This window comes from Neofelis nebulosa, chromosome 6 (assembly GCF_028018385.1).
Source record: "Neofelis nebulosa isolate mNeoNeb1 chromosome 6, mNeoNeb1.pri, whole genome shotgun sequence".
Lineage (NCBI taxonomy): Eukaryota > Metazoa > Chordata > Mammalia > Carnivora > Felidae > Neofelis > Neofelis nebulosa.
Genome location: NC_080787.1, coordinates 155,697,092 through 155,711,485, shown reverse-complemented (window position 1 = coordinate 155,711,485; position 14,394 = coordinate 155,697,092). Strand labels below are relative to the sequence as shown.

At 58.6% G+C, this 14,394-nt stretch overlaps 1 protein-coding gene across 1 annotated transcript; it reads left to right on the top strand.

The window, feature by feature from the left end:
* The first annotated feature begins 910 nt into the window (after nucleotides 1–910).
* Nucleotides 911–10,262, top strand: DLL1 (delta like canonical Notch ligand 1). Its single transcript, XM_058735966.1, has 11 exons — nucleotides 911–1,865; nucleotides 2,073–2,369; nucleotides 3,079–3,139; nucleotides 3,380–3,637; nucleotides 5,473–5,533; nucleotides 6,057–6,187; nucleotides 6,311–6,480; nucleotides 6,594–6,810; nucleotides 8,332–9,136; nucleotides 9,336–9,453; nucleotides 9,572–10,262. The coding sequence occupies exons 1-11, from the start codon at nucleotides 1,812–1,814 to the stop codon at nucleotides 9,575–9,577; spliced, it is 2,178 nt and encodes a 725-aa protein (XP_058591949.1). The 5' UTR covers nucleotides 911–1,811; the 3' UTR covers nucleotides 9,578–10,262.
* Nucleotides 10,263–14,394: the final 4,132 nt, after the last annotated feature.

The window sequence follows — 14,394 nt, the reverse complement described above, 5'->3', positions numbered from 1 at the left end:
TTCAGCCTCGCACAATAACAGACTGCCTTAATGACAGCCACGCGAACGACACACACCAAACTCACTTTTTACCAAGCGGAGGGAGGCCGAGGGGGGAATACCCAGGAGAGAGGGGCTGGACACCCAGGAAAGGTGGCGGTGGCCGAGAATCGCTCCGGGAAGGACGTGTGCGCGCGCGCGTGTGTATGTGCGCGCGCGCGTGTGCGGGGCGGGGGTGCGGGCACTAGTTTGAGGCGTCAGGATCTCCCAGCTTGGGGGGGGGGGGGGGAGGCGCATAGCGCTACCCAGACCCCGCCCCCACCAGCGGCCTCCCGCTGGCGCGGGGACTCCGGGGTCCCCGGGGGCGCCGCGCTCGCCTCAGCCCTGCTTTCGGAGGACTCCCAGACGCAGCGTCGCCGTCCTCGGCCGGGTGGCTCGTCGATGTCAGACCTTCCCAAACTTCCCGAAACTCACGGCCGCCCGCCCGCTGCGCGCGCCCGCCCCTTTCCGACCACGCTCGCGGCCCCCGCGCCCCCAGACCCCGAGGCCCGGCCCGCGCGGGGAGACGGCACGCAGACGCCGCGTCGGCCGGGCGAGTGTCCCAGGCCGCGTCCGGCGGCCCCAGGCGGGCGGCCCTCGGCGGGGCCGGAGGCTCGGCACCGCCCCCGCGCGTCCCCGCGTGTCCCCGCGGGGCTCCGCGAGCCTGCGGCCGGCGGCAGAGCCGAGGGGCCGCGGCCAGGGCCCCCGCCTCGCGAGCGCAGGGGATTCTCGCGGCGAACATTTTGCAGGAATGTAAATGAGCGCGTTTTGTGTGGTGCGGAGGAAGGCGGGGGGCGGGGGCGGGGGCAGGGGAGGGCCGGGGGCGGGGAGGTGTGGGGGCGGGGAGGAGGTTGCACATTTTACAGCTCACTGACCATTTGGCGATCCATTGAGAGGAGGGTTTGGAAAAGTGGCTCCTTTGTGACAGCTCTCGCCAGATTGGGGGGCTGCTCATTTGCATCTCATTAGCCATGCGGGCGGCCGGCGGGATATAAGGGCGGCCGGCGCCGGCGAGCGCAGACCTCGGCGCGCACCCGCGGAGAGCGGCCGGGCCGAGCGCGCACCGGACGCGCAGCCGTGGCGCGGCGTCTCCGCTCGCCACCCGCCGCCCTGTGCCGGGACCCCGTGCTGTTTATGTGGATGGCACCGGCTGGGTCCTTCGGGGAGACGCGTGTCTGCGCGGGGGCGCGGGACACACGAGTCCGGGACGCTCCCGGCACGCACGCCGCCGCCGAGTGACACGGGCCCGAGCCGCAGGGCGCGCCGCGCACACTCGCCGCCGCCGGGGTCCCTGCGCGCGCTCCGCGGGGCCCGGGATTATCGCCTCGCCGGTGGGATTTCCAGACCTCGGCTCTCTAATCGGACTCGGAGGAAGCTCTTTGGGAATTAAGCTGAAAATCTGGACGCTTCCTCCCCTCCCCCCCCCTTTTTTTTTTCCTGGGAAGAAGCTTGAGACAAAACCAGGAAGCCAACGACCCCTACCTACTGGTGGACTGGAAGAAAGGAGGAAAACCGAAAGTTGCGGCTCCATCAGCAGTCTCGGAGCCAGCCCTTTGCTCGTGCACCCCCAGAGCGCCGTCACCCGCGCAGGGCGGATCTGGACGACCGCAGCCCCCGAAAGAGGAGACACGGGCTCCGGAAGAAAGGAGCCCTGATCACCCCGGCCCGCGGCGGAGCGGCGGCGCTTCTCTGTCCACGCTCCTGGGGGCCACGGCCACCCCCGGGCACCCCCCGCAGTTCTAGGGCCCGAAGGCGGGGGCGCAGGGGAGCTCGAGCGCGTCCAGCGGTGCACCATGGGCCGCCGGTGCGCCCTGGCCCTCGCCGTGGTGTCGGCCCTGCTGTGCCAGGTAAGTTGTCGGCTGGGGTCTCCAGGGCCCCGCTGTCAGGGCGGGTGTCGATGGGGCACCCGGGAGCCGCGAGGCGTCAGGCAGGGCACCGGGGGCGCAGGGGGGTGGCGAGCCGGGCCGGCGGAGCCCGCGGTGAACCCGAAAGCTAGCCTCGGAGCGCAGGGCCCCGCGCCCTCAGCCCCGCCCCCCGCCCCCCCCCTCCCCCAGGTCTGGACCTCCGGGGTGTTCGAGCTGAAGCTTCAGGAGTTCGTCAACAAGAAGGGGCTGCTGGGAAACCGCAACTGCTGCCGCGGGGGCGCGGGGCCGCCGCCGTGCGCCTGCAGGACCTTCTTCCGCGTGTGCCTCAAGCACTATCAGGCCAGCGTGTCTCCTGAGCCACCCTGTACCTACGGCAGCGCCGTCACGCCGGTGCTGGGCGTGGACTCCTTCAGCCTGCCCGACGGCGCGGGCGCCGACCCCGCCTTTAGCAACCCCATCCGCTTCCCCTTCGGCTTTACCTGGCCGGTGAGCGCTGCACCTGCGGGGCGGGGCGGGGAGGGGAGGGGCGGGGAGGGGGCCTCGACGGGTCAGCCCCGCGCCAGGCACGCTGGGGGCGCGCACCGGCGGGGTGCCGGGGAGGGGAGGCGGGCGAAGGCGCGGTCCTCAGGGTGGCGGCGGAAGGGGCCAGGCCCGGAGCATCGCCTCCACGCCCCGAGTGACCCTTCAGGCGGCAGAGTGACAGCCGGGCTACCGCGGGGCCGAGAGGCGGAGGGTCTGGGAGGTTTCGGAACCGGCCTCTGCCCGTAGCTTCCCGGTCCAGCGAGCGCCTTCTGGGGGACAGTTCTCTCGTTGCCCTGTCCCTGGGCAGGTTGAACTGCCTTCGCAGCATGACAGCCCCTGGCCCCTGTGTGTAGCCCCCCCACCCGGTGACTGATGACAATCCCTGCAGCCCCGCCTGCTCGCAGCCTTTTTTAAATTTATTTATTTTTTTTTAACGTGATATCCTGTACTAACAGGCTGAAAAAACACGTCAGGAAACCACTCTTTAAAAAGTTCTTCCATTTCCTTGAGGAAAGTGAAAACAGGCAAGAGATGTCCGGAGACCCTGCTCTGGGCACACAGATCTGCACCGCACCCCAGGCGGTTCCGGACTTGGGTGACCCAAGAGCGTCCGTTTGGGTTTTGGTTTTTAACATTTCTAGTTTATCTTCTGTCTCCTCCCCCTTTCTCCCAGGGCACCTTTTCGCTGATCATTGAAGCCCTTCACACAGATTCTCCTGATGACCTCACAACAGGTAAAAACAAATCAAAAAACTCCAAAACCAAGTCAACAGCTTCCCCAGTCAGTACGCACTTGACCTCTTGTCTGCACCAGAAATCAGCTTCTGTGCTTACATTCTGCAAACTCCTGCAGGAGGCTCTGGGTGGAGGGCCTGTGGCCTCCTCCCCTGCATCACACGTCAGTTCTACCTCCCCCAGTGCCCCAAGCCTCTGGGTTCTTGGTCAGAACCAACGGGAGCACCGTCTTCCCACAGAAAACCCAGAAAGACTCATCAGCCGCCTGGCCACGCAGAGGCACCTGACTGTGGGCGAGGAGTGGTCTCAGGACCTGCACAGCAGCGGCCGAACAGACCTCAAGTATTCCTACCGCTTTGTGTGTGACGAGCACTACTACGGGGATGGCTGCTCCGTCTTCTGTCGCCCCCGAGACGACGCCTTCGGCCACTTCACCTGCGGGGAGAGGGGGGAAAAAGTCTGCGATCCTGGCTGGAAAGGCCAGTACTGCACTGAACGTGAGTCCCTGCTTCCCTCCTTGGTCTACTTCCAGACCGGAGCTCCCAGGGAGTGGGGGGGTAGTATTCTGTGAGCCAGTGGGGTCCTCCCATGTCAGCACTGGAGTGATGCCCTGGTGGGGAAACTGAGGCCAGAGAGCTGGAGAAACTCGCCGAGACCTCACAGCTAGCCAGCAGCGGGGTTGGGGTCAACTCAGAAGTTTTAACTTCCGCTATGGGAAGCTGCCTTTCTTAATCAGGGAGGATTTTGGAGACAGGGCCAGGGGTCAGGAAGTGAGCCGGAGGGAGAGGAGGAAGGAAGGGAGGAACAGAGAGGAGAGTTTGTATGTGGAGGCGCATTGCTCCAAACCAGTTCTCTTTGCCAGGACAGCGTCTCATTGGAAAAATGCTTCGTTTTCTTTCTAGAGTTGGTGTGCTTGGCCTTTTCGCAGACTGAGCGTATTTGCAAATACTCTGTGTGACGCACGTGTGTTGTTAATGACATAGTCCCTCGTGGGGTCTGTGGACAGGAGACCGTGTGTGTCAGCTGAGGCCTGGGTAGGCAAGAGCCACAGGGGAAGGGGCCCGCCTGCCAGAGCGCACACTGCGCTCACAAAACACCTTGCCTGGGGAAGAAATACCTTCACCAAAAGGCGACGGGCCCTGCCTGCCCCATGATTTTGGTGGAGAGCGGGAGGCCTGCGCGGCTTCCGCTGGCTCCTGGGCCTGCTTCAGGTTGGCAGGCCTCTCTTCAGCTTGCGGAGGCCTCACTGCCAGTCTGCACACCCAGGGATTGGGTTTCCCTCTAGTTAGGAGTTGGGTGGGCCCTGGAACTCCCCAGAAACCCTGGTGACTTTTCCTTCTCCTGCCCTGGAGCAGGCGAACCTCCCTCCTTGTCCTTAGGCCCAGAACCTCTTGCCAGGGAGGTCTCTCAGTTCTGATTCGTGCCTGGGGGTGAGGGTAGGTCATTGTTTTGAGCTGTGCCCGGGCCTGAGCAGGCTCTGTTGTCTTACAAACTTGGAGCAGCTCGTCGATGAGTTTCATAACCCTGTGAAGGAAGCCAGCTCCACATCAGCCCCCACCCCCGCGGGGACCTCTGGCCTGCCTGCTGCCTTCCGTCCGCTCCCCTCCCTCCTCTTCTTCGCTGCGGGGGAGCCGTAAACTTAAACTTTTTTCTTCTTATTCAAACACTGGAGCCTCTCCCCGCCCCCAGCTAGCGCGTGCCATCGATTAGATCTCTCTGGGCAAAGGCGGTGGGAGCGCACGCCAGCTCCCATTGGCGGAAAGGGCTCGCGCGCACACGCGTGTCTGTGTGTGTGTGTGTGTGTGTGTGTGTGTATGTGTGTGTACACACACGCCGGGGGTGTGTGTGCGGGTGGGGGCGGGGGGCGGGGGAGGCGGTATTGTCGCACTGGGGCAGCTGCTGGGAGAGCAGAGACAATAGAGCAGCTGTCTTGCCCTGGTACTCTGCATACCAGCTGTCCACCCTTATCGACACACACACTTTCTGGGTATTAAGAGGTGGAGCTTTGTGCATAGAATTGGGAAGTGGGGGAGGAGGAGGGGGAAGGACTTCTGACCCTCTCAGAAGAAAAGGGGATGGGGTGGGGGTGGGGGTTTCTGCGCTCTTTTGTCCTGGAGCCGCTGTGTTAAGAAGAATGCTCATCCCAGGGCGGAGTGAAGTCCACAGTTACCAGGCAGGACCGTGGATACTCCACAGATGGAGATTAACTCTGCTGGGTCTGCCAACTGAGCTGAGCAAGTTTTGTCCCAACCGCATTGTGGCAGCAGCCCCCGGTTGTGTTGGGGAGGATCTTGGGGTGGGGCTTGACCCGGTGTCTTCTCTTTGCTTGTAGCAATCTGCTTGCCAGGATGCGACGAGCTGCATGGGTTTTGTGACAAGCCAGGGGAGTGCAAGTAAGTTTGCAAAAGGGGTTTTTCCCTTCTCTGCTTCTCCTTGTACCTGGTGTATTTGTAAAGTAGCTCTGGGTGCTCGTTTGAAAACTTCAGGTAAGAGTAGCTGGCTGTCGGGGTTGGAGCCGTTATTCTCGTGTTTCTACTTAGTAAACATACAGAAACACGTAGAGTCACGGGTTGTCAGTCATGGAAGCCCCTCAGTGGTTATGGGAACGTACGGATAGCTGTCTGCAAGGAATTGACATCGAAGATGGGTTTAGTTCAGGGATTCCCAAACTTTTTGGCATCCTAGGACCACCTAGGGAGCCCCTAAAAATGCTGTCCCGGCGAGCCTCACTCCCAGACATCAGACCCTCTGAGGCACTGGCGTGTGTGCAGGCTCCCGAGGAGACTCTGGTGTTCTGCCTCGTTGGAGAGCCAGACGTGTTGGTGTCGCTGGAAGGTGGTTTCTCGTGGGTCGGGCGTGTGTGTGACCGTGAGCCCGGTGGTGCCGGCGCCCGCCTGACACGTGCTGTCTTCCTAGGTGCAGAGTGGGCTGGCAGAGCCGGTACTGTGACCAGTGCATCCGGTACCCAGGCTGCCTCCACGGCACCTGCCAGCAGCCCTGGCAGTGCAACTGCCAGGAGGGCTGGGGTGGCCTCTTCTGCAACCAGGGTGAGCCCCCAGCCCCATCCAGCAGCCCTGGGCTTCCCTGGCCTCGTCACGGGGAAGGTGTGGTCTCCCTGAGTCTGACCCTGGGCTTCTCTCTCCTCCTTCTCCCGCCTCTGCCCCTCGCAGACCTGAACTACTGCACACACCACAAGCCCTGCAGGAACGGGGCCACCTGCACTAACACGGGCCAGGGAAGTTACACCTGCTCTTGCCGGCCGGGGTACTCAGGGGCCAACTGTGAGACGGAGATCGACGAGTGTGGCGCCAGCCCCTGCAGGAATGGAGGCAGCTGCACGGTGAGTCCAGCCCCAGCAGGATTTCCTGTTGAACGGGGGCGCTGGTTTGATACGCATCACGCGGGTCTCTTGGAGCGACCCTGTGACAGCGCTTTATCTTCTCTGCGACGCAGGATCTTGAGAATGGCTACTCTTGCACGTGCCCACCTGGCTTCTACGGCAGAATCTGTGAGCTGAGTGCCATGGCGTGTGCCGACGGCCCCTGCTTCAACGGGGGACGGTGCTCAGACAACCCCGAAGGGGGGTACACCTGCCGCTGCCCCGTGGGCTTCTCCGGCTTTAACTGTGAGAAGAAGGTGGATTCCTGCAGCTCTTCACCCTGTTCTCATGGTAGGACGGCAGCCCCAGCTGCTCTGAGACTTTGTCAGGTGGTCAGCACTGATGAGAATACAGTTAGAGGGCACACGCGTTTCGCGTCCAACCAAACACGTCCCTTTGCAAGCTACCCCGAGGTTATGGAGCCCTTTCAACTGAACAGAAACGCTTCACAGAAGTGTTATCCCCGAGCCTGGAAATGCTCAAGGAGCAAGAAAGGCAGGCAGGAGTGAGGATTCTCACGTCCTACAGGGGGAGCCTGAGGCAGAGAGGTGGGATGACTTCTCAAGGTCATATCGCACCACAGGTGTCTGAGTCGGGGCCATGATTCAGTAGATTGCGCTCCAATGGCAGCACAGCGACTGTTTTTGGAGGGAAGCCCGGCTCAGCTCTGTCACCCAAACATAACCGTCTGGTGTGTCTGTGCAGAAGTGTGGTCTGTTGACGGGCCCCCTGCTCCCCTGTGAGTGGGTAGAGGAGCGAAGCTGGGGCCAGACATGCCGGGCCTTCTGTGAGCTTCGCCATTAGCCACGATGATTGACAGAGAGGAAATCCCTGTCCTTCTGCTGTCCACGTGCCGTACAGAGGGTGTGGCGGTCCTGTGGGCTCAGGCTCTGCCTCCTGTTTGTTTCTACCCACTGAACCATCAGAAAGGTTGGCTGCTTTATTTTAGAGGCAGAATAGCAGGAGGTTTAACAGATTGGCTCTCGAAGGACAGGGACCTCTTCCACTCCCTCCTTTCTTCCTCTTCCTTTCTGTTGTCAACTCTGCTCTTTTCACTGACTGTGGAACTGCAGGCAAGCACATCAGCCTCATTAAGCCTCAGTTTCCTCATCTGCAAACCGGATGTCATGAAAGTGAATGCAACGCTGTAGCCAAAGCGCCGTGTACTGCCCCGGTGGGAGCGGAGCTGCTGGGAGGGTTAGCTGCGGGGGTGCCCAGTCAGCGTCCGACTTCTGCTCAGGGCATGATCTCAAGGCCTGTGAGTTTGAGCCCTGTGTCGCGCTCTGTGCTGGGAGCTCAGAACCTGGAGCCCGCTTCGGATTCTGTGTCTCCCTCTTTCTCTCTGCCCCTCCCCCGCTCACACACACACTCTCTCTCTCTCTCTTTCTCTCTCTCTCTCTCTTTAAATTTAAATAAACTTGGGGCGCCTGGAGGGCTCAGTCAGTTGAGCGTCCGACTTCGGCTCAGGTCATGATCTCACAGTTCACGAGTTCAAGCCCCATGTCCGGCTCTGTGCTGGCAGCTCAGAGCCTGGAGCCTGCTTCCGATTCGGATTCTGTGTCTCCCTCTCTCTCTTTCTGCCCCTCCCCCGCTTGCACTCTGTCTCTTTCAAAAATGAACAAACGCTAAAAAAAAATACTTAAAGAAAAGAGGTATTAGCTGTATTGTTTGCAGTTTACTGAGCTAGAGCTGGACCAGACCCCTCCCCTGATGTTTGTGTCTAGGCCACGGCTGCCTCGTCTGTCTCGCATCCCTGGTGTACCTTGTAGGACTGACACGTAGCAAGGCTTCAGAATGTGTCCTGTGTTCCAGGTGCACAGTGCGTGGACCTTGGTGATGCTTACCTGTGCCGCTGCCAGGCTGGCTTCTCCGGGAGGCGCTGTGAAGACAACGTGGATGATTGTGCCTCCTCCCCGTGTGCCAACGGGGGCACCTGCCGGGACGGCGTGAACGAGTACTCCTGCACCTGTCCCCCAGGTTACACAGGCAGGAACTGCAGTGCCCCTGTCAGCAGGTGTGAGCACGCGCCCTGCCACAACGGGGCCACCTGCCACGAGAGGGACCGGCGTTACCTGTGTGAGTGCGCCCGGGGCTACGGGGGCCCCAACTGCCAGTTCTTGCTGCCTGAGCCGCCCCCGGGCCCGGCGGTGGTGGTGGACCTCACCGAGAAGTACGTGGAGGGCCAGGCCGGGCCCTTCCCCTGGGTGGCCGTCTGTGCCGGTGTGGTGCTTGTCCTCATGCTGCTGCTGGGCTGTGCCGCCGCCGTGGTCTGCGTGCGGCTCAGGCTGCAGAAGGACCGGCCCCCTGCCGAGCCCTGCCGTGGGGAGGCGGAGACGATGAACAACCTGGCCAACTGCCAGCGCGAGAAGGACATCTGTGTCAGCGTCATCGGGGCCACGCAGATCAAGAACACCAACAAGAAGGTTGACTTCCACGGGGACCACGGGGCTGATAAGAACGGTCTCAAGGCCCGCTACCCTGCTGTGGATTATAACCTAGTGCAGGACCTCAAGGGCGACGCCGCGGCCGCCGTCAGGGACCCCCATGGCAAGCGTGACGCCAAGGGCCAGCCCCAGGGCTCTGCAGGGGAGGAGAAGAGCACCCCGACACTCAGGGGGTGCGTGCTGCGGGCCGGGAGGGGACACGCGGGAAGGCCAGCCTGGGAGGGCGCCCCGATGCGAGGGGGTGCTGCACTCTGCAGTCAAACGCTCTACCCCTGAGCTTTACCCCCGAAGGGGGTGCTGCACTCTGGGCAGGCGCCGGTCAGTTTTTCCTGTTCTCACGTGTTTCTTGTGGTTCTTTCATTTTCCCTTCAGTGGAGAAGCACCTGAAAGAAAAAGACCAGACTCCGTGTATTCTACTTCAAAAGACACAAAGTACCAGTCGGTGTACGTCATATCGGAGGAGAAAGACGAGTGCGTCATAGCGACCGAGGTCAGTGCGCAGCCCGGGCCTGGTCTCGGGGCGGGAGCGGGGGGTGGGGGGGGAGAAGTCAGAGGGTGCTGACCTCTGTCTGGAACTAACTTCCCATCCTGTCCTGTGGGCCCACCAGGTGTGAAATGGAAGTGATACGGCAAAGTTCCCGTTTCTCTTAAAATAAATAAAATTCCAAGGATATATGCCCCAGTGGATGCTGCTTGAAAGAGGAAAGGGAGACCCACGGACTGCTGCTGAGGAACCGATCCGGACCCAGCCGGCTCTCCCTTCCGAGGCCAGCTGGGGACGCGGCGTGGCTGCAGCTCGGCGGCGGCCAAGGGGCCTGTTGCACTGCCTTCTAGGACGTTCCCATTGCACTATGGACAGTTGGCTTTTAAAAAATATATATTTAAATGAATGGACTTAATTACTACGTGAGAAGCATGCACTGCCTGAAGTGTATATTTTGGGTTCTCATGAGCCGGTCTTTTCTTGAATTAGAATCACAAACACTGCCTTTATCGTCCTTTTTGATACTAAAATGTGTTTTTTCTAGGTGGAAAAAAAATGTGTGTTATTTTTTTGGACTTGTAAAAATATTTTTCATGATATCTGTAAAGCTTGAGTATTTTGTGATGTTCATTTTTTATAATTTAAATCTTTGGTAAATATGTACAAAGGCACTTCGGGTCTATGTGACTATATTTTTTTGTATATAAATGTATTTATGGAATATTGTGCAAATGTTATTTGAGTTTTTTACTGTTTTGTTAATGAAGAAAATCCTTTTTAAAATATTTTTCCAAAATAAATATTATGAACGACGACTAGAGGTGTGCTTCCTCACCACGCCCTGTGCTCGCTCCCTCTAGACAGAAACGGCTTCTGATTGTCGATTTTCAGTGTCTTTGCCTGGTTTCAGTGGCTTCTGTCTGCCTCAGAGAAGCCTGCACAGTTATCACCAGGGCGTCTCGGGGAGGGGCTGAGGAAGGCTGGCCAGCTCCCGAGCAGCCCCTGGGCTCGCCGGGGGTATCACAGGCACATGCAGTTCCACATCGTGCTGACGGGTCCGAGGACCCTCAGAGCTGGCCACCTTTCTGAGCCTTGTTATTCAAGGGCTGGAACAGAGCCTCATTTGGGATCAAATACCCGTGAGACACTTTTGTATTGCCATGGCAAAGGCTTTTTGTCTTAGGATAATACTATTCATCCATTTGTTTATGGGTTGTTTCCAGTCAATTCGAGAGAGTTCGTTGCCTTCTAACTCAACAGTTGTGGGGGGACAGAGAGCGGTAAGATAAAAATGTTTTTTATTGAGCGCTGACTACCGGCCCCGGGGAAACCGCTGTGCCTGGCTGGGCTGGTTACTCCTGGTGCTGGCATTACTCCTTTCGCAGGAGAGGAAACTGAGGTTTGGGGAGGTGAAGCTTCTCGCTCAGGGTCAGTCAGTGGCAGAGTTAATGTTCAAATCTGGCAGTCAGGCTCCGTACCCCAGTTTATTTGTTAATTTATGTAATAATTTATTCAATAATTGTCGGACACTCAGCTTCTCATTGACAGCAGGACCTGGGGATTTAATAGGCCTCATCACCGGTGTGGTTTGGTGGCTCCAGAGCATCAGTGTCCTTTGTCAGCTAAGATGACAAGCCCATGTTGGGACAGGTGGCTTATTTCTGGGGTCAGAGGGGAGCAGGGAGAGGAACGGAACTTACTGGTCTAATCACCCAAAGGGAAAACATCAGTGAGCTATTCTTGGTCCAGTGACCATGATAAGTTTATCCCACTGGCACTTGCTGTACAGGTGGAAATTGTGGGGTCTTCCGGGGAGGGGGGGAGGACAGCATGTGTGCTAACCAGTCAGCACGTCCGTCCTTACGTATACAGATGAGCGAGACCCCCCAAAACAACACCAGGTGGGCTCGACGACACACACAAATCCTGGGGCACCCCTCTGTGGATGCTTCTGTATCAGACACAACCCAGTCTGTCCCGACCCTTTGGGTCGCCTGGGTTGTGATTTTGGAATAGCCCCTTCCAGGCGAGGGCTCTGGTGGAGGAATTTCTCCATGGAAAGGAGTTAGTGGCAGGGCCAGGGTGTGAGTGGGGCAGATTCAGGGCTCTGAACCAGCTCCGTCCTTGCCCTGTGCCCCAGGCTCACTGGAAAGGGTTAGCAGCATATTCTAGCATCACCGAAGGAGCTGCCAGTGTTGCCCTCAGGAGTCAGGATCCAGTGTAAGAGCTGGTGGCCGTGCACCCGTTCACACTTGCCAGCCTGGAGCAGTGTTAGTGGCTCCCTCACGCTTTCAGAAGTGGCCTGGTGTGGGTAATAAATTGGAGAGCTCATCTATTTTCAAAAGTACGGAGTTCGCTGGGATTCTTGTGAAGCCCACTCCATAAAAGGACCTCAAAGTACTCAAAGGTAACCTCATTTTCACCTCCTCAGCCTTGTAAAGTCAGGAAATCCCTCCATCTTTCCTCTGAGGCAAGTCACCTGCCTGAGGAACAAATCAGACTTAAAACTTGAGGTTTTGGAGCTCCCAGGGCTCTGTTGGACTCCCTGAGTCCCTTCTGAGAATAATGTTTTAATGTGACATTTACCGATGGCCTCTCAGCTTTCAGGGTTTACGTCACCTGCAGCAGGAAATCAGGTGGGCAGATCCAAAAGAGCCAGATAAAAACAGGGGCCTTTGTAGACCTGCCGTGACTCACCTGCCAGGCAGTGGCCAGTGCCATCACTTCCAGCCACATTCTCCCAGTGCCCTGCCGGGGTAGGAAGGAGCGATAGGGCACTTAGAACAGCGAGAGTGGCGGGTCCCTCCAGCAGGAGCCGCGCTGAGCCGGGCTTCCTGGTCCTGAGAGGAACCCGGAGTGTGGGTTGTGGCCACACAGTAAGAAAGGCTCGCACAACACCCAGCCGGGGTCTCCTGTTAGGGCCTCTACCGTCCAGCCTCCCTGGGGCTCCAGTGAGACCAGTGAGTGAGGTGAGGCACACGTGCTTCTCCTGAGGTGTCTTCCTTTGGACGTAATTTGAGACTTAAGAACAGTGCAAAGAACCCTCAGGACTTCAGTGTTGCTGAGTCTGCATTTCTGCAATCAGGGTGCACACTCCCTTCTTGTTCGTGGCAGGACAGACTCGCAAGCCACCTGGGACGCAGCAGGTCGTGGTCTGTCGCTGTTGCAGATTTAGGCAGTGTCCCTGTGTCCTCAGGTGCACCGCCTTTCAGGCTCAGCAGGTGCCCCAGGCCCGCGGCTGCTTCCTCTGCCCGGGCTCTGCCTCTTCCCTGTGAGCCCTGGGCCACTTCGGTGGGGAACGGCAGTGACCACATTTCTAATTGCGTGCGCTGGGAAGCTCGAAGCAACGAGTAGTTGCCAAGTTGCAGACAGGGCCACCTGTGTGAAAGCCCGAGAGCGGCTCCGGGACCGTTCACTTGGGACCCCATGACTCGCTTCGCACTGTTGATTCAGACGGGCCAACACCACCACTCACCAGGTATTTCTGCAAAGAACATTGAACACGAATCTGATCAGACCCCTCGATCTAGTTAGCAATTTACAGGAATACTGGGATAGAAGGACACAGTCAGGACACCCCTGGGCGTAAGAAGAACGGAAGGGGATGGAAGGGGTTGGAAGAAACTTGGTTAAGAACATTCAGAGCCAGCTGTGCATTTTAATGATATTTAAGTGTACTCGTCGGGTTTTTTTGATGTGAGAGGTTATTACTGTTAAATAAAAAAGAGCCCTCGGGGCGCCTGGGTGGCGCAGTCGGTTAAGCGTCCGACTTCAGCCAGGTCACGATCTCGCGGTCCGTGAGTTCGAGCCCCGCGTCAGGCTCTGGGCTGATGGCTCGGAGCCTGGAGCCTGTTTCCGATTCTGTGTCTCCCTCTCTCTCTGCCCCTCCCCCGTTCATGCTCTGTCTCTCTCTGTCCCAAGGAAGAAAAAAAAAAAAAAAAAAAAAAACGTTGAAAAAAAAAAAGAGCCCTCATCTTTTAGAGGAAAAACTCTAAAATATTTATAGATGAGACAGTATTACCTCTGACGCTTGGGATTTGCCTCAAAATGACCCGAGATGGGGCACGGAGTGCGGGCGGCACGCGGGTGGAACCAGAAGGGCCACTCGTGGAAGCCGGATCAGGCACCTGGTGGGGTTGACTCTGCTATTCTCCCCTCCTCCGTACGTTTGGAACCTCCCACGAGCAGATGCAAGAAGGTGAGTTATACGGTGAATAGACACACACACACACACGTGGTGTAATTGACAGATGTGCGTGCAAGTCCGTGTCTATGAGACGATGCTTCTCAAACGCAATGGACTTTAGGGAGGTTTTCCCCGTTTGCGTGTTCAGATGAAACCAAGCAAACCAAATGGGCTGAGGCACAAGTTGATTTGCTTGGGAGCTTTGGTGCCACAGTCCCGGGTCCGGGCCCAGGCTCCGCCTGTCGGCCCGTTGCTCACCACGCCGGTGAGAGGTAGATGCTGAGGGTCTCCGTGGGGCAGCACCATATGGAGCACACTCCCCACGGGCTACCAGGGGCTTCCCAAAGCACAGCTCTGAGTGTGCCACCCCTGGTTAAACCCAGCGAAGGCATCCACTGCTCCAGCATGAAGTTCCAAGTTCTTTTTTCTTTTTCATTTTTATATTTTGAGAGAGAGAGAGAGAGAGAGAGAGAGAGAGAGAGAGAATGCAAGCGGGGAGGGGCAGAGAGGGAGAGAGAGCATCTTAAGCAGGCTCCACATGTAGCACGGAGCCTGACTGGGGGCCGGCTGTCACTACCATGAGATCATGACCTGAGCCAAAGTCAAGAACAGGGCGCTTCAACGACTGAGTCACCCAGGTGCTGCGAGGGTCTAACTTCCTGACCTGGTTTGTCCTTTGTGTGACCTGTATCCCACCTGTCACTTCAGCTCCAGCCGTGCTGGCTGCTGCCTCACGCCCTCCACCCTCCCTCCTGCCCAGG

What these genes read in the sequence shown, in the direction of transcription:
- DLL1 (XM_058735966.1), top strand. Translation starts at nt 1,812, where the DNA reads ATGGGCCGCCGGTGCGCCCTGGCCCTCGCCGTGGTGTCGGCCCTGCTG. An exon ending in TCCTGATGACCTCACAACAG is followed by an intron (nt 3,140 to 3,379) that starts GTAAAAACAAAT and finishes GTCTTCCCACAG; the next exon opens with AAAACCCAGAAAGACTCATC. An exon ending in AGGCCAGTACTGCACTGAAC is followed by an intron (nt 3,638 to 5,472) that starts GTGAGTCCCTGC and finishes CTTTGCTTGTAG; the next exon opens with CAATCTGCTTGCCAGGATGC.